The sequence below is a fragment of the Chelonia mydas genome, chromosome 2, assembly GCF_015237465.2.
Source record: "Chelonia mydas isolate rCheMyd1 chromosome 2, rCheMyd1.pri.v2, whole genome shotgun sequence".
Taxonomy (NCBI): Eukaryota; Metazoa; Chordata; order Testudines; family Cheloniidae; genus Chelonia; species Chelonia mydas.
This window is the reverse complement of record NC_057850.1, coordinates 103,109,489-103,135,370: the sequence shown is the minus strand read 5'-3', so window position 1 is coordinate 103,135,370 and position 25,882 is coordinate 103,109,489. Positions and strand designations below refer to the sequence as shown.

At 40.9% G+C, this 25,882-nt stretch overlaps 1 protein-coding gene across 8 annotated transcripts in view; it reads right to left on the bottom strand.

The window, feature by feature from the left end:
- RIPOR2 (RHO family interacting cell polarization regulator 2) overlaps positions 1 to 25,882 on the bottom strand; it is a 96,713-nt gene that overhangs the window by 35,479 nt on the left and 35,352 nt on the right. For all 8 annotated transcript variants that reach the window (XM_043540032.1, XM_043540029.1, XM_043540030.1 and 5 more), the window contains 7 exons: positions 10,252 to 10,378; positions 8,966 to 9,121; positions 8,184 to 8,262; positions 7,595 to 7,618; positions 6,439 to 6,492; positions 2,555 to 2,704; positions 1,521 to 1,584 (listed from right to left, as the gene is read on the bottom strand). In XM_043540032.1, the coding sequence (XP_043395967.1) occupies positions 1,521 to 1,584; positions 2,555 to 2,704; positions 6,439 to 6,492; positions 7,595 to 7,618; positions 8,184 to 8,262; positions 8,966 to 9,121; positions 10,252 to 10,378 (654 nt within the window). The remainder of the gene's footprint in view (positions 1 to 1,520; positions 1,585 to 2,554; positions 2,705 to 6,438; positions 6,493 to 7,594; positions 7,619 to 8,183; positions 8,263 to 8,965; positions 9,122 to 10,251; positions 10,379 to 25,882) is intronic.

The following is a 25,882-nucleotide window of genomic DNA, read 5'->3' as shown; positions in this document are numbered from 1 at the left end:
CACTTCTTTAGTGGGTGGTTTGAGCAGAACACAGCATATCCTCTACTCTCTCCTGAACACTGGGAGCAGAAGAACAAAGCAGCCCTCTGTCAGGGCTCATGTTGCCTCCCACTTTCTAATTTATTTATTGTTTATAAATAATTTACGTTTACTAGCACTCTGCTGCTGCTCCCATCTCTACAAAGATGCTTGTATCAGCTAACTTGGTCTCTGCTGGGCAGTATCACTGAACATATCTTATGTAAAGAACATTTTCTTCAGCCCAATAGAAGGGGGAGAGAGAGGGTGGTTTAAAACTGCAGCTCCATCTTTGTCTTTGATGGGGGGGGGGATTGGCTACAGCATTTGTTTGCGTGAAGGGACACAAAAGGGAGTGGTAGGGAAAGCGAGTCTGAAAAGCAGTATGAAAGCACTGTGGTTAACCCGGAAGGGGGATGCCTCTCCCCCAGTATTCTTCAAACGGCTACAGCTTGATCAAAGTATATTTCCATAGAGGCTGGAGAGGAATAGTGGGAGGTTAGTTTAGTTGACTTTTGTGCCATCCCCCAGCACTTAGGGCTGTGACAGCACCTAGAGCACTGGAGATAGGTGGCACTCCATGGCACACACGTGGTGATGTTTAGTACCCCTCCTTTCGACGTGGGAGTTAATCCTGAACGGAAGGCTAGCAAGGCCATTGTCCTTACTTCATAAAATGATCGTGATTTTTTTAAACATCATATGCATGAAAATAGAGCGAAGGCCCTTTACCATCTGACATTATTGTTCATTCAGTACAAGTGGAGGAGACTGTGTTGCTCTATTGGTATTAATGCATGACACAAAATAAAAGTGATTTGCACGGACATGACTGGGGATGTTTAAGCTTTTCAGAGACGTATATTTCAGCTCCACCCTCAGATCCTAGGGTTACAACAACGTTGCTGTATCATCTGCATTGAACTTCACAGAGAAAATTCTGATGATGCATCATTTACCATTTCTCTTCTCCCAGTCTTTTACGTTAGGGGTTTCTGCATGTAATCAGGGTTTTTATTTAAGTGCTCCATTCCTGATGCTTATTCCTCACTGATGTGCATGGAATGAAAAATCTGGCTACCATAAGGTCCCATTGATTTCACTGGAAGCTTAGGGTTTGCAGGAAATGCAGGGTCAGGTCTTTGAAGTTTGGCCATTTATGACAATAATAATTTCTGCTGCAATCAAAAGACAAGTCGCCTTAAAAACTGCATCACACATTCATCTCGATAACCAAAGCAATGCAGTCTAATTACCCCATCTCCCTCAAAAATAGGAAGAATTGTCTTTGAAGAGCTCACTGTACAGAATTGCGCATCAAACTAGTATGATCAATTCTACTGGGTGTGGGTGTAAGTCAGGGTTCTGAAGGCTCAGCAATTGATGTGACGGGAAAAACAAACCTCTCATACATTAAACCTAAATTAGCTTTTGCTCTCAGAAACACAGAGAGAGCTCTGGCAATTCTGTTTATGCAGAAGGTTTGGGAGGGAGGCAATTACCTTTCATCTTGATGCAAAACTCCCCCAATAGGTTTTCCAGCTCTCCTTCAATGGTACACATGTTCTGTGTTGGAAAAAGGAAGATTGACATCAGGCCAACCAACCTCCCACATTTTGTTTAAAAAAAAAAAAAAGTTTAGAAAGAAACGATCCCACAATGTTCAGTAGATAAAAATAAGTATCTCAAATTAAAATCAATATGCCAAAGTCAGCCCTGGAATAGACAGATGCAGCTCTATTGACTTCAGGTGAGCCAAGCCTGTTTACACCAAGGCTGAATTTGGCCCAATGTTCTTCTTTTGTTGTATTATAATCCTTGCATTGGCAGAATGAAGCGGATCATTTTCCCACCCCTCCCTCCAGCCAAGGATTTGTTCCAAGGTGGATCTCAACATGTTTTTATGCTTTGAGCTACGTGGAACACACTACGAGAAAAGGGGCATTGGACTCTACCCAATGCTTTCTCTGTATTTAAGGAGATTGCTATAGCTGTGGTGGTTGTCACACCTTTCTATAGCTTTCCCAGGTCATGATGCAATCGCACGTTAATAAAGTAGATTTGATAATACTGAGTAAGATTAGAAATGATGCAGCAGATGTCTTCACACAAATGGGTTCCAGGATAATGGAAACCATAATGTACTGAAATCTGCAGAATTGGGAAGAATTTAGTTGGAGTACAAATAGACTCAGGGCAGACTTATACCTTTTCCTGAACAGTGGCCCCAGGATGCATATTTCGATGGAGATATTATGGCATTACAATATAATGTCACTGTGCCCACTCCATCCATCTCTGACAGAGTGACAAGCTTGTATTTGCAGGTCTCCCACTGCCCCATGGAAGTAAATACAAAATAGTCCCATAATATTTCGAATCAGTCAAATATTTCAAAAGTGAAAAGTAATTAGCTGCATTGATTTACAGGTGGATCCTGCAGTCCTTATTCCGACAAAATTCCCATTGAAATCTATGGGAACGCTCCCATTGATGTCAAGCAGTGCAGGACTGGACTAAACAGAGCAGCACATACCTCTGTGTATTCCTTGTAACTTCTGTTGATTTCAGACAAACTCTCTCGAGCACCTTTGCTGGCGGGTGACATTGCAAATGCTTGCTTCATTTTGCAGGCACCGTCACAAAGACGTCTTTGGATACAATAGGCTTCGTACAGCTCATCCACCTAGCAGGAACAACGAAAGCACATTAAAATAAAGAAACCCAAAGGAATCGTAAAATAGGTTCCATTAAAAGGAAATAGAACTGAACAATTCTGAAATTTTTTTTTTTTTAGATACACCAGCGGGTAAACAACTGTAGCTTTGATGCCATCACATTAAAGTTAATAAGGATGCAATACGGAAAAACATCCTCTGCTATAAAACTTCATCAAGACAACAGAGACTCAGCAATTTGTACTTTAGTTCTGCAGACCTTCAGCTACTGTTTTCATATGGGATTTGTAGAACTCTCTCAATCTCTTTTAGAGATCAATTTCAAGCTTATAAAAGAGCTTGGATTTGACAGCCCTGGGGAGTAGTAATGTCCTCTGTTTGGTTTCAAAACCAAGGATCGCACAATAGTGGCAGTGAAAGAAAGCTTCCTCACAACATACCACTGCCCTGTTGTGGAGGAGTTCTTTCTAGCAGTGGGAAAGTAGCTGAGTTTCCGAATAGAGCCTTGGCCACTATGCTGATGCCAGGTAGTGTCAATCGCAAGTCCTGCAGCGTGAATGCCAAGACCTGGATGGAGGCTGTGACAGATACTGCAAATACATGCAATATCTTTGGGGACAATATTGCATGAAAGCTATGAAGGTTTATGTATGATTGATTATGTTCTGCTCCATAGGGGAGGGTTACCACAGCTCCTCCAGGGACTAAAAACAGTGAGAGGTGATTAAAGTGAATCACTGAGACCAAACAGCTCTAGAGAGGTACCACCCCCTCCTTTTATCTATATATACTGATTCAAGCTGGGTTTTCCAGAGACTAAGAAACAAAGGAAAGACTTTTGGTATAAATGGATGAGCTTGAACTGACTCAGGGCCTTCTTTCTGATCCAGCAAACGGACAGGACCTTCTGTCCCAGGGCAGGACCCAACCCTTGCAGAAGGGTTGGCAGGACTTTGATCTACTAGGGCTCTAAAAGACTGATGGTTGACCTCTGATAAAGTTTTAGCATGCATGCAGGAGCTTTTATTTATTAATACTTTTCTGTGTAATGCTTTTACCTTAACCAATAAAGGTGCTTGCTGAGAAAAAGCTGTGTGGTAACCTGTAACTGCTGGCAATACACTGGTCATAGCCCTTGAGGAGAAAGCAAAGCTCAGGCACTGGTCTTTAGACAGACTGGCTGACTGGGGATATCTGAGTATAAGGGGGCTGTGCAGCCTTAAAACTCCTGGAGTGGGCCACGGGGGTGGGGAGGATACAGGTACAGTTACCCTGAAACTGTGACAGAGGCCTTTAACTCATTTCATATAGACCACTGAACATCCATTAGATGGTAACAACTTGGGCTAAGATTTTCAGAAGTAACTAGCAGTTTTCGGTGCTGACTGTCCACCCTTTGAAATTCAGACCCCTTGAAAGTGTCTCACATTGGGCACCCAAAACTCCCTAATCACTTTTGGAAATCTTGGTCCTAGTTATCTCCCAATGTGGGCCAGTTTTAGATCATAACTTTAAAAGAAAAAAGCTCCATATGCTATTAATAATTCCTTATGCTTATCCAACACCCCAACTGTGCTTTTCTTTTAAAACCTTATCCTTCGTGTGCACATTTGTTATAGCGGAGTTATTTGCTGGGGGCTTGCAGCGGTGGGACTTCTACCAGATTCATCTCCTGCAGCTGGCTGCTGAATCTGAACAAGTGGTTTCATTAGTAAAACGAAGTTATTTTAGGAGTTGGATTTTTTTCTGTGAAACTAAAACTACAAGGAGGTTGTCACATTAGTTCTTTCCACTGTTCCTGCTAACAGTGGACAAGATTCAGTTTTTATATATTCCACTTTTTTCTAGCGGATCATGCCCTGCATCCTAATGCTGCTCGGTCATGGATCTTTCACAGCAGAACTTGTCTCTATCAAAACTTGTGTTAACTTGACTTCATATACTACCTGCCACCATGACTTTATTTTATCTACCTTAGAAATTAACCTGAACCAAAACCTGGATCTCCAAACTTTAGGAATGTTCAGATCCTAAATCAAAATTTCCCATTCAGCTCTATCTCTAACCAAAATACTGTTGCCTGTTTCCCAATTGAATGGGAAACAAGGAGTGTGATTGAGTATACCCCATCTGAGCCCCCTCTGTCACAGTTTCAAAAATCGAAGTGTAAAAATCAGACTAACAAGGCTGATTTGGGTTCATAATGGTGGATATAATTTATCTGAGGGACCTGTAACTAAAACAGAAGGCAGTTTACAAATGGAATACTGCAACAAAGATTAATGGAAGAAAAGGTAACTTTATTAACACTTCAGAATTACAAACCAAGCTTATCTGAGATGCAAGCCCACTGCACTTAATCTTTCCAGCTAGTAACCCTCTAGTCTCCATTCTAAAGAGCTGCTATAAATAGTTTTCACTTGCTATTTATGACCATAATCCGGGTGGGGCCTACCCCTGTGCTCAGACTCTGTGTCTGCACATGTGAGCCTCGTTAAGATGAATTCATTTGCCACTGTAAAGATCTGCCACCTGTTACTACACTTCCTGTTTTCCATGCTTTGTTTCCTGTATAGAATGACAACAGTACTTAGCACTGATAGGGCATTGCCGCTATCAGAAGACAGCACAGTTTGTCTTTGTTCTGAAAGATTCTTCTGCTTCTATCCATTTAAAAACCATTTTCCTAAATAGCTGCCTAAGATCTGATGTTATAAAACTCTCTCACACAATGGTCTATTTACTTGTCACCATGGGTTATAGAGCAGTGAACTAACATATGGAGCAAGTAGAGTTGTTTTTATTAGTTCCTCTTATGTTTAGGATCTCTTTTCATAAACACAGAAACCAGCAGCTCTGTGCAGGATGGGGATGGCATAGGAGGGATTTAGATAGAAAATGTGCTTTAGGCTATAATTTTGACATGCAGGTTACCAGCAAGGAAGTATATTGTTTGGAGAAAAAATTTCAACCTACTGTATTTCTTAAAGATTTTCTTTGAGCTGCGTGATTATGAGAACAATGAAATTAAAGTGTTTTTTGTATGCCTGGTCACTCTTGTATATAACAAGCAGCGTGTGTGTTTTTTAAATGAATCCCAGTAGACATTTCATCTATCATATAAATACATCATTTTGTCAAGTTGGGGAAAATGTTAATTCGTAGATATATTAATGACTAAAAGAAAATATACTGTGGGTTTGATTCTAAGGCAGACTGGTGTAAATCTAGAGTACACCAACTGACTTGGATGGAGTTATTCCAAGTATATGCTGGTGTAACTGAGCAGAATTTGGCCCAGTGGAGTAAAATGGTGTAAAAACTAGTGTTGAAATCCAGAGGACACTCGCAGTCTGACTGTGAGACTTTTAATATGCAATAGATCAAATTGTGAACTTAAACTTCTTGCAGGTGCAAGTGTGCCTTTACCTGTACCTTTCAAGGAAACTTATGATGAGATCTTAGCTTACCCATGAAGGGCCTGACCCTGCATTTCCTTTGCACCCATTGTCAGTGGAAGTGTTTGGTGTGCATGTAGAACTGGCGAACCTCAGAGGTTTTAAAGCTTTTTAAAATCCTTTCTTTGTTTCTGTCTCAGGAGTCATTGCAGTACTTTAACTGCATCGGGGAGAGGCAGCGAGGTGGGTCCCTCTGGAGTGGAAGCTTTCACACTAGGCAATGGTTGGTTTTCTTAATAATATAAAAGCAGGTATAGAAGAAACATGATAGAATTGTTCATTACCATACTAATGTGGAACTCCAGCCTTCTCATATATCTTTCTATCGCTTTGATTTGCTGCAAATAAATAAGAGGAATTAGAGATTTTTTCCAATAGCTGAGATGATTGTATTTTTATATAGATTCCTTGCAGAAATCTTCTCTTTAGCTGGTTTTCCTGTATCAAGCCATTGTGAGCTTCAAAGAAACTCTTCTTCTCCAAACTGTGAAGCTTTCTTTCATTCTGGAGAAGTTTTTGTATATGAACCTCAGATCAGGTGCTTTATCTTAACGTAATTAGTCTTTCACTCAAAAGTAGAGCTGGTTGAATTTTTTCCATCCCAATCTATTTTGTCCAAAAATGGTTCTGACCAAAACACAAATTTTTATGGACAAATTTTCATTTAAAAATATTTTTTCAATTAAAAAAAACCTGAAAAATTTTCATTTTAAATGAAAAAATAATTACAATCAGTTAGTTTTTGGTTTTCAAAATGCCAAAATGCTACCAGAAGTTCTCTGAAAACTCAAAATGTTTTCGTTTTTACATTTTTTTTCTTCGTTTTCATTAAAGTTTTTGGGTTTTTTTTGTTTTTTTTTTGTTTTTTTTTTACATTTCCCTGTGAAGAACTGCCATTTTTTCAACCAGCTCTCCTCAAAAGCTTGAAGGCCTTTGCTTTTTGCAGGATCAGTAGTGAGTGTACAGACTAGAAATACTCTGAAGACTTAGTGGACCACTTGTGTAAGTGGGCACAACTCCACTGAAGTGCCCCAGCAGTATATTTGGCCGTCTCTTAATGAAGAGGTGGCAGATATACATCCAAATTCCAGAGCAAGTGCTGGCTGGAGCCAAGGCAGTAGCTATCAGAGGTCGTTCTCCACTGACTTTCTTTGTATGTTTCTCTAGAGTTTATTTTGGGGGTTACCATTCTGTGTGTAACCTGCCTGAAGCGGGTTCTTGCTGAACTCCCTGTGGATTGTTTCTGACCCCTCAGGACTTGATCCTACTCCCACTGAAGTCAGTGGCAAATCCTGCCTGCCTCTCCCCATCAGTGGTGGTATCTGATTAGAGAATCAGGCTCTGAGAAGCTCTTTGTGCCAGCTGTCTCCAGGTCTGGGTACATATCACTCAACTTTTAATGTTTTCTTTGCAGCATCACTGCCCCAGAGGGTAACGTACCTTGTCTAGATCATACAGCACTCCCTGCAATAAAGAAAGGGAGATGATGATTAGCTTTCAGAGTAGCAGCCGTGTTAGTCTGTATTCGCAAAAAGAAAAGGAGTACTTGTGGCACCTTACTGACTAACCAATTTATTTGCTTGTGTGTCATACCGTTCCATTGAATGATACACTCCCCCAGTGCCTTATTATGTTTAAATAGCTGACATATCAAACAGGATCCTGGGTGGGAGCTCACCTAGGGTGGTCCACTGTCCCTTAGTACAAGGGATGTCCCTTACTTTTTCATCTCTGTACAACAAGTTTGGGAGTTGCTGAATGCGGCAAAAACAAGCAAGAAATACCCCTGCCGAATGTAGGCGAGTACTGTTTATTATTATTACTATTATTAGTGATGATGATGATAGTGGGAGGAGAAGTGGGGTGGGGTGGGGGTGCTAAGAAAACAGTACTTTTGAAATACAATGTTGATGACCCTAGAAGAACTGCTTTTCTTTTAAACTCCCTTGTCCCCCCTTTTCCTCCGATACCTTGATCTGTGCAAGTAGTATAGAACACTTTATCATCTGAATCGTCGGATAACACATACCAGCCGCGAGTTTCTTTTCATGTCTTTTAACTGAGTAGTTAACTTATCCAGCTCTGTCTGGTGAACTTCCAGATACTCGCTGTAAAGATAAACCAGAAAGGGAATCATGAACTCCGCTACATTTCAGTACATAGGGTGCTGATTGCTGACCTCTGTGAAAGGAATATTTGTGTAACAAATAGTTATTCTCATCACATACTGGCTTAAACAAGTACAACATGTTTATACTGACCTGACTGTCATAAAAACTCTCCATATTTCCCTAGTGCTTTGCATGTGCAACCCTCTCATGCTTCACACCAACTGAACAAGCAATAGGAACATTTCTTTAGCGCTTGAGTAACAGGTTAACGCTTTCAAGTACATTTCACAGCTAGGTTTTGTGAGAACTAAGCTGCTGTTTAGTTTGTGGGTTGCCTCTGTCCAATCACTGTCCTTGTGCCTATCTAACAAAGGCATTACTATGTTCTGTGATGTTATCTGGTATCACATTGTGTGGTGTGACTCTCCTATGTGATGGGAGGCAAATTTGAAGCAACAGTCTAGGGGTGAAATCCTGGCCCTATTGAAGTCAATGGGAGTTATGCCCTTGACTTGAATAGAGCCAGGATTTCGCCAAGTGTGTTTTTGTTTCCTGTGAACAAGTGGGTTTAACACAGGAGAGCAGAAGTCAGCAGTTGGATTTATCCTACCATGACTGAGGCTCCCCACTCCCATGACCCATTGCTTCCACTCTAAAGTAGTAAAGAAAGCTTCAGACATCCAGTGATAAATTCTCTTACTCCAATCCATTCTTTAAGGCCCTATAGACCTCTTCCATCCTTTTAGGCTGGGGCTCTTTGGAGGCGGTGCTGTTCTTATGCCCCAAATTGTGCGTTTTCTTCACCTTTGCTTGGGGCTTCTTAAGTGCAGAGGAATTTTCAACAAACGAGTTACACCTGCAAAATGGACATGAAAGGAAAACACTATCAATCACAATGATCTTAAAGGACTGTTGCCTGATGTTATCTCTTTTGGCAAAAGTAATCTTCTTATAGTAGTGCCTGCTGGAGGACTGTTTGTTTACAGGTTAAGCAGTATTGTGCTCAGGCTATCAGCATCTGATGTTCCAGCTGCTGAGACTTGAATGCCATTCTGGTAAACAATAGCCTGAGGCTTGCCCATGGCAGACAGCTCTATACATCTTATACTGGGTCTGTCCCATCCAGCAATGCTAGGGAATCATAGAACCCTGGGACTGCAAGGGACCTCAAGAGCTTCTTGTCCAGTCACCTGCAGCAATGCCTAAGCTACACCCAGTTGGTGAGAACAAAGGCAATTTTTAATCATGCAAAACCTATATGCTACTAAATAGCACTGTCTTGATGTTTGCATGCACAGCACAACTGTGCTCTTATCTCAGCCACAGCCTCTAGGCACTATTGCACTGCAAATAAATAGTAATTTTACTATATTTCATAATCACACACTCTCATGTGGCTTCTCAAAAGTCCCACTGAATTCTTGTTTCTTCTTGTTCCCTGCTTCACTGAAAGCTTAAAAAAAAAAATCGCAGGATTTAATCAAGTTATCAGTAATTTACGTCTACACATAAGCGAACTTCCCAGCCTGGGTCAACAGACTCATCTAAGTTAGTGGGTCTCGCACTATCGCTCTAAAAAACAGCTGCATAGACAGCCTTTTGAGGTGGTGGTGGCTGGGTTCCGAAGCCTGGGGAGGGAGTGGGTTTCAGGCAGTTCTGGACATTTTACAGGTTGAAAAGATCATATAACTGTATAATTTAATGGACTAAAATCTATATGCCAGCAAAATTCCTCTGAGATTGAGGCCCGAGGGTGAACCCTATATTCATAAAAACAAAGCCCAATAGATTCCCGGCAGTGAAGAGACAGGGTGTCTTCCTTCTTTATTCTCCATGCAAGACAGCTGAGTCGCAGGGAGAACAAACAGACAGTCTGACCTGCAGCACCCAGATTCAACTCGGGGGACAGAAACCAAAAACCTTCCCGTCTCCAACGCGAGTTTCAATTCTTGAGCTGAAAGCTTCCCCCCCAAAGATGGTACTTGCCTGGATCGTCTTTCTTGAAGACCGCTGAAGCCAGCGAAGGATTGACTTCTAATAATCCCATTGGGACCACCTGGGGAGAATGACTGTGATCCTACTGACATGATTTCCGGGAGCCTGGAAGATATTCCTGCAAGATAATAGAACAAAGATTAGTGACAGTGGTAAAATACAGACAGGTTGAAGACCAGAGACGATTCTGCATTCATCAGAAGTGATAAAGGGTAAATGAATCCCACAAGGTGAATAGAGTCATGAGATGATTAGATGTTTACAAGCCTGACTCTTTACTTCATAGTCTGTTTATACTGACAGCTCAGTTTTCAGAATAATAACAGGAATGTCTGCAAAGGCATTTTCTCTGTTTAATTCTCATGGAAAATACAAGGGATAGTCAGTCTTGCAGTTGATTTGTTCACGTTACTAAGAACTAAACTCTACCAATTTGCACATCTTCCATGAATTCCAGGATAACATCTATAAGAGCAGCTTTCTTGAAAGAATTACATTCTAGATGTAAAAACACAGGTTAGAGAGAAAAATGTAGTCCATTAGTTTCAGCACAGGACTGGAAGCCAGAATCTTCTGAAATCTAATCCTAATTCTGACACAGGCTACCCCTGTGGCCTTGGACTAGTCATTTAAACGCTCTGCCTCAGTCTTCCCACTTGTGAAATGGGAATACATAGTTACCTACTTCATAGGAATCACTATGTGTTGAGAGCTCTGAAGAGTAAAAGGGCTAGGTATTATTACAAAGACAATGATGAGGGTTCATTGAAAAATATATGTAGTCCTAAACCTGTTCTCTTAGCTTTCCTTATCTCAGTAACTGTTAGCGTCTTATTGCAGAGAGAGAGAGAGGGATAGGGGGAGATAATGTGGGTGTATTGCAGGAACTCTGGGAAGGGAAGGGAATTATCTGTGTGGTGATAGAGAGGAAAAAGTGCAATTCATCAGACCGTCTCTGCTATCTTCTGTGGCAAGAATGTTGTCTATCCCATTCAGCATCCTCAGTGAAATGAACTGGAGATTTCAGTTAATTTCCTAGTAGTTTTTTTTTTTTTTAAAATGTGGACACCTGTCTAGCACAACTGACTCTTTGGCAACCTCAACAGAGAGGTAGGGGCTGAATGGGCAGTCAGGGAGACTGAACGACCCTCATACCCTTAGGGTTGCCAAACAACCCTGAAGAACCAAGGCAGGGCATTGTGGCTCAGACTACATTGCTGTTGCTGTCTGGTGGAAAGAGGATGACTCCTTGGGCTGATAATCTAGGGCCTTTCACAAGCATTAAATGAATTTACTAAAAATAGGCACTGAAACTATGTAGTAGCTTTATCCTTACTGCCTTTCAGATGCACTAGCTGAAGAGAGTTAATTCTATTTTTGAAATGTCACAGGCAGCCCAGTTATATTTTGATTAGTAACTTTTAAATGGCCAAATACTCTAAGATTTCCTTAACCACCACTGGAGGCTTTGCCTTCTCTGATACAATTTCAGAGGGAATTCTATTTCGCAAGAAGAGGTGCTTTTACAAGGAGCTTTGTGAAGCTCTGCCAAAAGTATTTCTAGCCCCAGGAGTGTTGTCACTATTACTAACCTGAAGATTTCTGTGTGATGCAGCCAGCATTGATCTTGTGATTCAAAAGCCAGAACTGATTGGATTCTCATGGTTACAGTCAATCCAGATTAGATATGATCTCGGTTTTGTGATATGCTGGCCTTGTAGTTGCATCAGGCTGTGACCATCTTTCATCTGTACCATAACTACTAGATCTTTGTTAAAGAGCCTTAAGAAGCTCCATTAATATCTTAATGAACTTTATGTGCCTTATTTTTTTGTAAGCAGGAACCGAAAGTGTCTGCCTTAAAATGGACTAAATGTACTCTGTAATACACAGTATGCTCCTTAAATATACAGAATGCGTATTAGGTTTTATACTGGTTATAGCTCATTAGCCAAATCTTCAGATGTGTGCAGGGCATATGTGAAAAGGAATGAATTGTCTTTTAGTGTAATATTTTAGGAATACGAAACTTGCAAAACTTTGTGCCACGCCCCCCTCTCACAGGGCTTCCACAGATGCCTTCTGTACATCTGTGTCTGTGCCATAACTGCATGAAATCTTATATCAATGCCTTTTCGTTAGTCCTGTAATGCTTTATTATTAAGCAGAGCAGTAACTATTAATAAGAATAAAATTTTGATCTAATTTACGTAATGGCATAAATTTCCTCTATGTATTGCTGGAGATACTCCAGCTTGACATCAGATTAACTGAGACCAGAATCAGGCCCTACGTTAGGATCCAATCCTTCTAGACAATGGGCACTTCCTGTACTGTGCCAAGTTTCTCAGCTTCCACTTGATGATGCTTAGTACCTGGCAGGAGCCACTCAGCACCTTACAGGATCAAACTCCCATATATGAATACAGTACAGAGTCTAAGCATTGATTAGAGTCTGAGTCAAGTAGTTCAAACCCAGCTGAGAAACAAGACACACATAATGGGGAACAATCTGATTACAGTACTTTCAGGTACCATGCTGCTAGTTTAAGATGTTCTCTCTATTTTCTCAAATGACTTTAAAACGGTTAATCTGTGCACTGCATGCGGCAATTTGTATTGCTTTAAAAACAGATTCAAATCAGTAATAATTGTTCAGTGTTTTCCTGATTTGACATGATGATTAGTGCATCCCAGACAGACTCTAGAGATGGTGTGAAGGTAAAAGCTAAACAACTCTAACAGTCAGCTGGGTTCAACTACAGTAACATTTATACAGATCATCAAATATTCCTCAAGAAAAAAGCAGAACAAAAACAAACTAAGTTTGGTATTAGTCATGAAGCCTTGGGCTATATCTGATGAGGTACTGCAAATTCAAAACTCTAGTCAAAATGCTAACACACACTACAACAATTATCTATTCCATCAGGTCCCTATTAGTGACAAAAGAGTAAAAACCTTAGTGTGACAATGTGTTGATTTAATAAAAATTTAATAAATATTTATCAGTCTAAACAAAAATATTTCCTGAGTGTTTGTGTATGATAGATACACACACAAATATTTTCAGTTGTCATCAGTAAAAAGGAAATCAAAGATCATTTTTAAAAGGGAATTTTCCACCTAACTTTTCTTTTGTTAAAAATATTTTGACCAACTTTACCCTTCATGTTTTGTGCCGATTTATTAGCTGTGAATCTACTCGTGAAATCCACATGAAGTGTGGAACAAATACAATTGATGTTTACATTAAGACCTGTCTACATCTACTTTTGCTTTGTCTTTGTATGAAATGGAAAAAATCCAATTCGCCTCTCAGATCTGGCAGTTAGAAAGAAAACATCTTTTTATTTTTGAACTGAGCAAATTAAAAATGGGAGTATAAAACATAGACCACCACCACCACCATAATGTCCTTAATTGAGTCACTTTTCAGAATAAAATAGCATTTTATGATAAGTCTCTTAGTATAGGCTGAAAATATACCAGTCATTTGGGAGGATACTCCAATTTTATAATGTGATTATGCCTGTATTTTAGAAGAAAAAAAAAAATTCCTCTCTGCAGCAGAGCTTCCAATACAGCCCATGAGCTGGGACTTTTTTCCCCTTCTCAATGACAGCAGATAGCAGGAAACTGCAGATAATTGACAATGTCTCTGTCCCTGGGGAAATAAAAGCTCCATCTCTCCTTTCATTATAGAAACAGTGGTGAAACAGCTGGGTTTAAGCTAATTAGACGGGAAGGTATTGGAGGGAATAGTCCTTCTACAGAAGGACTCATTTTCAGCCAGTGAGAGTGTGTTTTCTATAATGCCAGAATACTTGATAATCTGTTTACTTAGCTAAGTGAGTGGTAAATATACTCACAAACATGTTTGCTAAATCTGACTGATGATACAGTACTGGCTGTATACTTGTACCCTTTTTTGTTTGTTTTTCTCATGAACAATTTAGCTAACTGCATTTTGTTCACCTACATTTTTGGGGAGGACCTATTGTGGGGATACATGTGCAAGTCAGCATATAAACAGGCAAATAACTATCTTGGCACTGGGAAGGTTCCCCCAGCCACCTGATATATCCTGACTTCCTGTGTTTTGGTGTTAGAATAATCGAGGCAGAAAGACCATAAACAGGACAGCGAGAACCAGTGATTTTCAAACAGACTATGTCAATACAAATAAGTGATCATTTAGTAGCAGCAGCGAGTAGGACAAGTTAAAAGAGACGGGGGGCTCAGACAGCAGCAAACTCCCTTGCCTGGAGATACATGATCCAGCCCCAGAATTTAGAGCAAGGTGTCTAAACTGAGGCCAGATATGGAGGCAGGTAGAATCTACACCCAGGACCAATGACAGTATAGAACCATCTTTACACAAGGCACAGGACCATGTGTGTGGTTCTGCAAACAAATGGGCAACTACTGATGCCAACCTTTCTGAAGCTGCAACAGGAACCCTGTCCATCATCAGGAAAAGTCAGGGCTAGCAGTAGCGGTTCCAGTCAGGAAGGCACACCAACAAGCACAACAATTATTTGGTGTGAACATAAGAGAAAACTATACGTAGACCCTGCTAGACCGCCACATACATCTGGCTTGTATCTTTTTCTCTGCCACAGCTGAGGAGGAGCTCAGCTATTTTTAAATCTGAGGTTCACACAAATAGCCAAATACACTACTCCTGTGCAAAGAAGACAGAAGGGTCCTAAGGGGATGCTGACATCTAATGAAGTCATAACTGAGGGTAGAATTTGGCCTAGGAGTAGAATTTAGCCCTGTGAGTTTATATTGCATACTAGACCCTATTCAAGTCTCGCTGAAATCAGTGAGCATCTTCCCATTAACTTCAATGGCAGTTGGACCAGGCTGACACTGTGCTTTCCACGGCTGAAGTGATTTGTGTATTTGAAATCTTGGCTATTCACCAAGGATTCTTTTGGACTCTGGCTCTTTTGGGATAACTGATTTATTTGTAGTGGATCCATAAGCACCTCGCAGCTTTATGTCAATGGAACGTTTACTTGTCGCTTTGTGAAAGAGATGATCATTTTAACTATTTGTGACATTGCTCGTTAGTCCACGGTTACTTCAATAGGAGCATAAAGGGGCACACGCCACCGGTGCAGCCTAGTAGTCAGGCAGGGGTGTGGCAGTTTGTCTCCCTCTCTGACATCACCCCCCTTTCCAGTTATAGTTCTATCTTGTGGGGTCTGTCCCTTCTTTGGTGGCTCAGCCCATTCCAGTCCAGGTGTTTTGGCATATATCCAATCACAGAGAAGTCTTTCAGCACCCTCACAAGCTTCAGGGCTTCCACCTTAGTTCACCTTAGAACTTGAGGTCTGGGCCTTTGAACATTCATGGTCTTCCCCAGCTGGATTCTCCACTGAGGTAAAGGCTTCTATTGTTGTCCCATTTGTGGGAGTTGGTCGGGGAGTCTACACCCACGCTTTCCACTGGGCTCCAATCCGGGGTGCAATGGTGGACAACCAAATTCTGCACCCTGGGGTGCTAAGCAGCTGCTTCTCTGTATCCCTTTCTACCCAAGTACCCTTTTCCCGCCACAGTAAATTAAAGAACCACAAATAAAGTTTCTGACTTTCACAATCAGTCACCAATCTCTCCTTTTCAGGCTTTATCAGGACTCTGTTGCCAGGTGTCAGGCAATGAGAGCTCCTGGGCAGTACTTCCCAAAGCTCAGAGCAGAGATCTACCCCCTTCTACCACCTGCTTCCTTCTGAGCTGCTGTGCTTCCCTTTTTAAATGCCACCTCCAGCATGTGTTGGCTTTACAGGTGCAGTAGCGCAGGGCCACCTGGGCCCAGAGCTGCTCCTTAACCCCTTGTTCTCCACGGTGGGGTTTGTATGCCCTATCACAAGGGATTAAAAGGCGGCAGCCACTTCCAGACTTCTCTTGTAAGCAAATATTGTGTGCCAAGAGCCTTATTGTAGTAAAATAAATTAACAGACACATGAAACTCCCATGGCTGTAACTTCCTTGCAAAAAAAAATTTTATATATAAAAGGAGAGTGGGGGAGGAAGATACCATTAGAAAGGAAAACGAACACCAATCGCTTTCTTTAAACATATAGTTATTGCAACCAAAACTAGAGACGGTTCATTGGCGCAGCACTGGGGCGGCGGTTTGCCTCCAATGCCTTGTGGTAGGTGTTTCTGCAGCTCCTTCACTTTGACCCTGCACGGCAGTGTGTCATGTTCATGGTCGCTTTCTGTCGTGCATCGTGAAATCTGTCCATAGGTATCATAATTCCTACGGCTGGAGCACAGTTGAGACTGGACAGCTTCCTCTCCCCAAATGCTGATGAGGTCCAGCAGCTCAGCATTGCTCCAAGCGGGGGATCACCTGGTGCGTGGAGCAAGCCTGGCCACCTGGAAAGATGCGCTGAGACCATTGCATGCGTCCCCGAGCTAACAGGAAGGGGACTTTCAAAATTCCCAAGGAATTTAAGGGGTGAGGCTCACAGTTGGTCATCTGAGGGTAGGGCAGTAGACTTCAAACCGATGACCAGAGAGGCAAGAACAGGCATTGTGGGACACCTCCCGGAGGCCAATCACAGCGCTGTAATCGACCAGGGTGTCTACACTGGCACTGTGGTATTGTAGCTCCGGCGCAGAAAGCTCTATGCCTGTTGTCGGGCTGTTTTTTTTTTACAGCTCTGCAACTGTGCAGTTTCTGCGCACTAAAGTGACTTGGCAGTGTGTACATCTCGGGAGTTACACTGCAGAAATCTGCTTTACTGCGCAGAAACTTGCCAGTGTAGACAAGGCCTGAGAATGGTCTTCCAGCCACTTGTGCATCCACCTTCTAGTTGGTTCATCTAGGCTATATTTCTCTAGTTTGTTTGTGAGAAGGCCATATGAGACTGTATCAAAAGCCTTATTGAAGTTGAGATATGACATCTATTGCTTCCCTCCTATCCACAAAGCTTATTACCCTGTCAAAGAAGGATATTAGGTTGGTTTGACATGATTTGCTCTTGACAAATCCATGCTGACTATTTCTTCAAAGGTGCTTATACATTGATGGTTAGATAATTTGCTCCATTATCCTTTTCAGGTACTGAAGTTAAGCTGAGTGGTCTATAATTCCCTGGGTTGTCCTTATTCCACTTTTTATAGATAGGTACTATATTTGCCCTTTTCCAGCCCTCAGGTTTCTCTTCTCTCTTCTCCACGAGTTCTCAAATATAAATTGCTAATGGCTCAAAGATCTTTTCAGCCCATCCCTTAAGTATTCTAGGATGTGTTTCATCAGGCCCTACTGACTTGAAGACATCTAGCTTGCCTAAGTAATTCTTAACTTGTTTTTTCTTCATTTTACCCTTCAATCCTACCCCATTTACATTGATGTTCACTATGTTAATCGTCCAATCACTGCTAATTTTTTTGGTGAAAACTGAAACAAAAAAGGCATTTAACACTTTGGTCATTGCTGAGTTTTCTGTTATTGCCTTTCCCTCCTCATTTAGTAATGGCCTACTCTCTCTCTGGTCTTCCTCTTGATTCTCATATATTTGTCAAATGCTTTCTCATAACCGTTCATACCCTAGTTTAATCCCATTTTGTGGCTTGGTCTTTCTAAATTTGTCCCTACATGCTTGTGTTGCTTTTTTATATTCATCCTTTGTAATCTGACCTAATTCCACTTGCATGATTCTTTTTTGAGTTTCAGGTCACTGCAGAGCTCCTAGTTAAGCCAGCATGGCCTTTTACCATACTTCCTGTCTTTTCTTCATTTCGGTTTAGTTTGCTCTTGTGCCCTTAATAATGTCTCATTGAAAAACCGCCAACTCTCCTGAACAATTTTTTCCCCTTAGACTTGCTTCCCACAGAATCTTACCTACCAATCCAGAGTTTGCTAAAGTCTGCTGTCTTCAAGTCTGGCGTCTTTATTCTGTTTTATTCCTTAGAATCATGAACTCTCTCATTTCATGATCACTTTCTCCCAAGCTGCCTTCTACCTTCAGATTCTCAACAAATTCCTCGCTGTTTGTCAGAATCAAATCCAGAATAGCCTCTACCCTAGTTGTTTTCTCCACCGTCTGTAATAAAAAGCTGTCTCTAATGCATTCCAAAAACTTGTTGGATAATCTGTGCCTTGCTGTATTATTTTCCCAACAGATGTCTGGGTAGTTGAAGTCCTGTACCAACACCACCAAGTCATGTTTTGGATGATTTTGTTAACTGTTTTAAAAAAAAAACAAACCCCTCATCCACCTCTTCTTCCTAGTTAAGTGGTCTATAGTAGAACCCTACCATGACCTCACCCTTGTCTTTTTACCCCTTTCATCCTTACCCAGAGACTTTCAACAGGTCTGCTTCCCACTTCTGTCTGCTCAACCTCAGTGCATGTGTATACATCTTTGATATGCAAGGCAATACCTCCTCCCTTTTTCCCCTGCTTTTCCTTCCTGAACAAGCTGTTCCCCCCTTCTATACCAATATTCCAGTCATGTGAATGATCCCAGCAAGTTTTTGTGATGCCAATTATGTCATAATTGCAATTATTCACTAGTATTTCTAGTTCTTCCTGTTTATTCCCCCTACTTCTTGCATTATAACATAAGAATGGCCATACAGATATCTAAGATGTTTTAGATTTCCCTTCCATGTTCCCTGTTGTCTATTCTTTGTCCATGCTGTATGTCCCATGTTCCCCCAGATTCCAACCCTTCACCCAGGTCTCCATGCTTTGGATTTACCTATGGGATTTTGTCTCCTGCCCCTGTCGAACCTAGTTTAAGAATAGGAGCAGACTTTATTCAATTCCATATAGGTTTTTATGCTACACTCATTACTGTAGTATCTGAGTGCCTTCCAGAAGTGCATTAAGCAAAATGACTAACATCGGTCACACGTTGTTTGTTCTTTCATCCTCTCCCTAGAGGGGGAAGTGTGTGTAGTGGTGTGTCTTGTTGAGATAGATTCTTTTTAAATATACATGTTGCAATGTGTTTATATTGCAGAAGGCAAGGTCAAATACATGTGCCTTGCACTTGGAGTGGAAGGTGTTAAGGTTTGTGATGGTCCTTGTGATTGGGTTGCTGTTCTCTTCTGCTGGGTAACAGGCACGTGAGCACCATCTAATGAACCATACTTGGCTACCAGAACAAAATCATTTGCACTTGTTCCATCCGAATCAAAAGCAATGAGATATTCCTAAATAACTGCAGATATATATTAAGCAGCACGCATCCCAGGACAATATCTACTGGTGCATGGCTGGTATGAGCTGTGAGATAAAGTTAACTTGAGTATATCGAAAAAAACAGCTGGGTGAGCTCGTATGGTTTCAGCAATATTGCTGTGGAAAACCAACATTATAGAGATTGAACTGTAAATAAGAGAGCTCATTCCTTCTGACTGTTGCTGCTGGATCACGACTGGGGGTGAAGGAGGTTGTTGCTATCCTCACCCCTGCTGCCTCCAACAACAGTAGGTATTTGAAGGAAGGCTGCTAGAAACCTCCTCCCATCTCCAGCAGAAACAAAATTGCTAGGCTAATTTGTATCAGACAGCTCTGCCTTTTCTTACTGACATACGGAACATCATCTCAGAGAGACCTTTATTCAGCATCCGGGGGGCTCTGAGTCTCATTTCTCGTTCCACTGAAAATATTAGTATTTGGGGTGATTTATCTGAAGTCGTGTCCCTTTTCAGTTTAAACAGTCTCCATGTCAAACGTGTTTTTACGATGATGCATTTTATTGTATACATTTTAAAAACTAGTTTTGGTGGACTCCTGTTTTTCAGACTAAACATCAGAGGAGAAGTCCTTAGAGAATTCACCTTAAATATTTGCACATGAAGCCCAAATAAGTGAAAACTTTCATTTTAATAGCCCAAGTTAATAGCAACATGGTAAGGTAATTTGGGTTTAAAAATATAGGGGGGTCTGATTCTTACACTCACTAGTTTTATGCTGATGTAATTCCACTGACAGCGGTAGAACTAGGTCAGACTTACGCCAGTATGAGAGCAGAACTGGTGCTAGGATTTTAACCTGACAATATCCCCTTCAAATTTTGATAAAATATACCTTTGGGGCTAAAACCGGCTTGCCTTGCTAACATGCAACTCCGACTGATGTCAAGCAAGACAAGCAGTATTTGTCCCCGTTTTTGTGTAGTACCATAATTAACTCCTTCCCTGCGGTTCCCTCCATTGTTTTATTCGCTCCTTTTCTTGGAGTGCTTAATACGTGCCTGCTTTCTTGGGCATCGTAGCAGAAACTGCCCTTTCCCCGGCTTGTTTTGCCCTCAGAGAAATATGGGCAGCTTTTTTCCCCCCCGTGTGTTCCTTAACCTTGGTTTAATGCACACAAAACAGAGTTATTTGGCTGTAACTAGGCAAGGAAAAATGATTTTCTGTAGGTACTAAGTGGCTCCCACAGGACAAATGGGTTCAGAGTACCTGCCCTCTTTCTTATTTGTTGCCTCTACATTTGTTTTAAATGGACATCTGGACTCAGAGTATGAAATGCAGTCACTGATGTGTCTGATTCTGTTCCATTACACCAGCATAAATATAGGGTAATCCCACTGGATTTATACGGATGTAAACAAGCAAAATTTGGTCCATTGGGGCTATAGGAGTGTAACTGAGAGAGCAGAACATGGCATCTGATTGGATTGGATTTTCATCTTCTTTTGTTTTGTTTTTAAATTAAATAAATTTGTACAAATTTGCTGAATTCTTTTGTTCAGTTTATTATAATTATCTTTCATATGCGATTGAGTTTTCTTAGATGTAATTGAATAATGATTTCTACGTATATCTTAAATGAGGCTGTATTGATCACTGATTGATCTTTGTCAGTTACTGAATCTGTAAAGTGCTTTTTAAAATGGGGGGAAAAAATCTTCTACTCTAAGCACCAGTGTTAGTACCTTAGGTAGGTAGGTAGACAGACTAATGCTAATAAAGAATAAACCTAAAAACCATGCCAAGAACTACTAATTTGGGCTCAAATTCCACCCATCATTGAATCCACAAAGACTACTGACGTAGGCACAGAATGATGACTTTAATAGTGTTGCACTGTAACAAACAGGACAGAATTTGTTCCAGTATCCGAGGGGCCAAACTAATGAAAGGTTCTTGAAGGAATTACCTGACTCACCCCACAAACAAGCACTCTACAACTGGATACATTATATGGAATTTCACCGTCAGCTCACCAGACAACAGGGACCGATGGTTGGATCGACTGTCATACATTCTATATGCCTAGAAAAGGTCTGTTCTATATCAGGTTGCAAATGCTGGCATCACTGATGATCCTAGTGAATAAATAGTTGGTGCAGGTAATGTTCTTTACTGATCAAAAGTATCAAGCAATAGACAGAAGGGTTAATTATGGAAACAATTGGCCAATCCGCTCTGAAGTAGGTGTGACTCCAATGGAAGTCCGCATCCATGGTGATGTTAAACAGTAATGGTAAATTACATATCAAGCATTAAATGGTAACGTAGAGCAACTTTCAGAGATTTTGCATTCAGTGGCTGTATAAAACGAAGGTGTAATTTACACATGGAGGGAATAAAAGGGAAGATGTTGACAGGAAGAGCAAGCTAACAAGAGGCAGATTTAAGATAAAGTGGTCCGTGGGAGTGCAGCTTTGTAATTCCTGCCTGTTGGTGGTAGTTCTGCTGTAACCCTCATTCATCGGTGTCAGTGGCAGTGTACTGATATGGAGTTAATGTGACCACACTTTTTTGAGTGTGAGAAAGTAATCAGAGCTAGCTAGATGCAGAATGGCCAAGCTACTACTGTAGTGCTCTGGCAGTAGAAACTTATTTGTCCTCTCCCGTCCAGAATAAACAAACTGCATTTGTACTCAGTATCCATTTCAGCAATGTCTAAGTAGAGAAATTAAACAGGCTCATCACCAAACAGAGCATAAAATATCATTTTCAAGGCCTTTCAGTCAGTAAAATGATAAAGACTCTTAATGGCTACTCTGCAAAAAGTAAATGATGAGAGATTAATTAAAAAGCATCAACCATTTAATATAGTAATTCTGTTTCACTCGGTGAAGTAATGATATGTTACTCATTACTTTGTTGTTAAAGGCACACAGTCAGGTGTGTTAAGACAACATATTATACTTAACTCCTTTTACAGTGCTTTTCATTAGTAGGTCTAAAAGCACTTCACAATCCTCAGTGAAGCATTATTATTGCTGTTTTACAGATGGGAAACTGAGACACAGAGAGGCTAAATGACTTACCCAAGGTCACACAGGAAGCCAGTGATGGAACAGGGAACTGAACCCATGGCTCCCAAATCCTAGGCGGCTAGTGCCATAACCACTGGATCAGCCTTCCTTCATAACATACCCTATAGCTATTTATTCTTGTACCAAATATGAATATTACAACAACATATTTAATTCGATCTTTCCAACACTTAACAAATGTGCCCATTGCAATAGCACCTACATAAAAACACACCAGAGCTGGGTGTTATGTACTTCCATAGCACCTATATGTTGCTTTATTCATCTTTAGGCTACAGGATAAGTGCTGAAGAAACTTTATCTATAGCATGTAATCATGCAGTTAAACATTGTATTATAATAATATACATGAATGGTGGCGAGGAGTTCAGGTTGTGTGTTCAAATTTAACTTTTTCACTTCTTGGCTTCTGAGAATTTAAATCAATAACCTGAATGTTACATTAGAGGAGTTTTTGTGTTTTAGTACAGATATATAAAACGCTAGGATTTGTCTTTAAAATCCCATTGGTGGTTATTAGTCACATGGCCAACTTTATTTTAACTGTTAAATCCTGAAACATGTAGGAGGCAGTAGCGTAATAATGACCTCAACACCAGGGGTGAAAGTAACATTAACCACTTACCGGTATGGGGCCGGGTCCTGGCCCCCGGAAGGGGCGGGGCCTCAGGCAGAAGGTACGGGGCTGGGTCAGCCTCCCCCAGCCAGCCCATCCACGCTGCCTGGCCCCGGAGGTGGATCGGGGGGGGGGCGAGGCAAAAGGGCCATACGGGCCAGTACCGGCAGCCACTTTTTACTGGTACGCCGTACCGGCCCATACTAGCCTACTTTCACCCCTGCTCAACACTAAGGTACAATTTGCATACCCTGACCTCCCACACATCCGCCAGCCAGCCCTGTTAGCATGCCAGACCTCAGCCAAAGTCTTATAGAATGTCATAGAGGTGACGCCAGGAGAATATTAAATAAATCCAAGGGTTCTATGGAAATGAGTTTGAAACCTTATAGGAGATAGAGATCATTCTCGGTACAGTTCTATCTACAGGTTTTCTGAACCATTCTATAGAATTCTGTAGCAGGGATATAATTCTCTATCAAATTCTGTGGGATGGTTCAAAAAACATATAGAAAGGTTATTTTCTAATAAATTCTATAGGTCTTTTCCATAAAGGCCTTTCCTTCCCCCCAGTTCTGCTCCTTGGGGCAAACAGGAGGGGGTTAGTTAAGAAGAAAAAACAAAATCACTTCCTCTCCCCCCAAGATTCGTTATAATCAGACTTACACTTACATTCTCGGTGTTACACCAATGCACTTGTGTTACTGAAAGATATTTTGGCACTTTGTCTATCTGCCTTTGTATTTTCTTCTACTTACATACAGCACATGGACAGAATCTTGTGAACATGATTTAGTTCTTGCTATGGTAATTACAGTCAGACCTAGTAAATCCAAATCAGATAACTCCATTTGTATGCCGATTTTAAAAAATCCACAACCCTCAGTTGAAGAAGCCAATAGTAGACTTTGTACATGCTACAAGATTAATTACTACCGGGGTGCTGGAACTATTTGTATAGTGGCGTTGCTGAGAGCCATTGAACTAAACTGCAAACCCTGTATATAATGGAAACCACTTCAAGCCGGAGGTGTGGCAGCAACCCCTGTTCTAGCACTTCTGGTTACTACTAAAATCTTTGAGACACAGAGACTTGTGGATAAACCAAGCATTGAATAGTCAGATCTCACTACATTCATTATTATTGAATTGCAAGTTATGTATCCTGAGTAACTTTCCCTTGCATAAATTAAGGCTGCATAAATTTATAACACTATTTTCTCACATTCTGTTATTAAAAACATTCACTGTGAACTTGATATGCTGTTAAGGATCATATGGGAATCACACTATGGCTTGCACTCCAGTACCCTCACTCTTTTCTTTCTCTCCTTTGCTAGGATTGCAGAGTTCTCAGATTCATATGGTAGTAAAAGGTAGTCAGAAGTCGTTTAACCATTTGCTCCATGCACTGTTTGCTCATAGATAATTGTGTTCTGCCCTTTTGCCAGTGAATGTAGCTAGACTCTTGTTTAAATGGTGATTACATGGGAACACCAACCGTCAGATTGTGACGTACTCAGATACAACAGTGATGAGATATCAATACATTCACAGATAGAATATGAAGAATCTAACTGACTGATAATGCAAATGTCTCAAGGAGCCCTTCTCTAGTGCCCTATTCAGTGCTAGAACTAAGTAATCTTAGTGTAATGAGTGAAAATCTAAAACCATAGATGTGAGGAAGTTCAAATGTGAAGTTCCCACAGCAACTCCCTTATCCACACACAAAAATAAAGTGATTTGTATGAATGTAAATGTTGCTCAATTTCTGCAATTTATACACAATGTGTGAGTAACAATTGGTGTGGGATCCATTACATTGAATTTACTGGTCTTGATTCTCCACTAAAGCTTGTGGGGAGGTTCTGCAAAAAACGTTAACTCTGAAAACTGAAATATTTTGGCTAAAATATTAAATGTATTTATTTTTAATTCAGAAATACTGCCATGGTGCCTCATGCTCCTATTCTCCTCTACAGGTAGGGCTCCCTGCTCAAACTACATGTTCCATGATGCACCATGGTCTCCACTCTTGATGAAAGGAGGTGGTGCATAATGGAAAATGAAGTCCGGCTGGGAATCCTGGCCCATCAAGGAGAATGGAAACATGAGGCAAATGAACTACCACTCCCATGAGGCACTGTGATGACATATCTGAATCAAAATAGAATCACAGAAGTTTCAGACTGGAAGGGACCTTGAGAAGGCATCTAGTCCACTCCCCACTCTCAATTAGATTTCAGATGAAAACTTTTTGGTTTTAGGGCATTTGTGTTTTTCAGTGAAAAAACTGAAATTGTCTGTGGAAAGCAGACATACACTTAACAAAATGAATTATTTTGCAGAGAAGTCCATCTTCTGTCAGAACAGTTGAATGGAAAGTTTTTTGGCCAGCCCTATTCTCCACTGCCTTGCAGTTGTGTAGTCTTTTCCACCTGTGCACAGTGGGTGTAAAACACTACCATCTGACATGGTAGCACTTTACACCAGCTTCACACAGATGTCAATGACTGCACAAAGACCAAGGCAGTGATGAATCAGGGCCATGCTCTTACGTGGGTAGAGCATGTAAATACACTAAACTTGCATTATGTTTTTTTTTTTTAAATGGGAAGATTTAGAAAAGAAACCCCCCATTGGATAATTTGCACAGTGAAAAGAAACTATAACATATAGGAGGGCTGAGGTTCCTTTCTTGCCTTCAGCTGAGACGTGGGATTCAAACAGGTTGAGA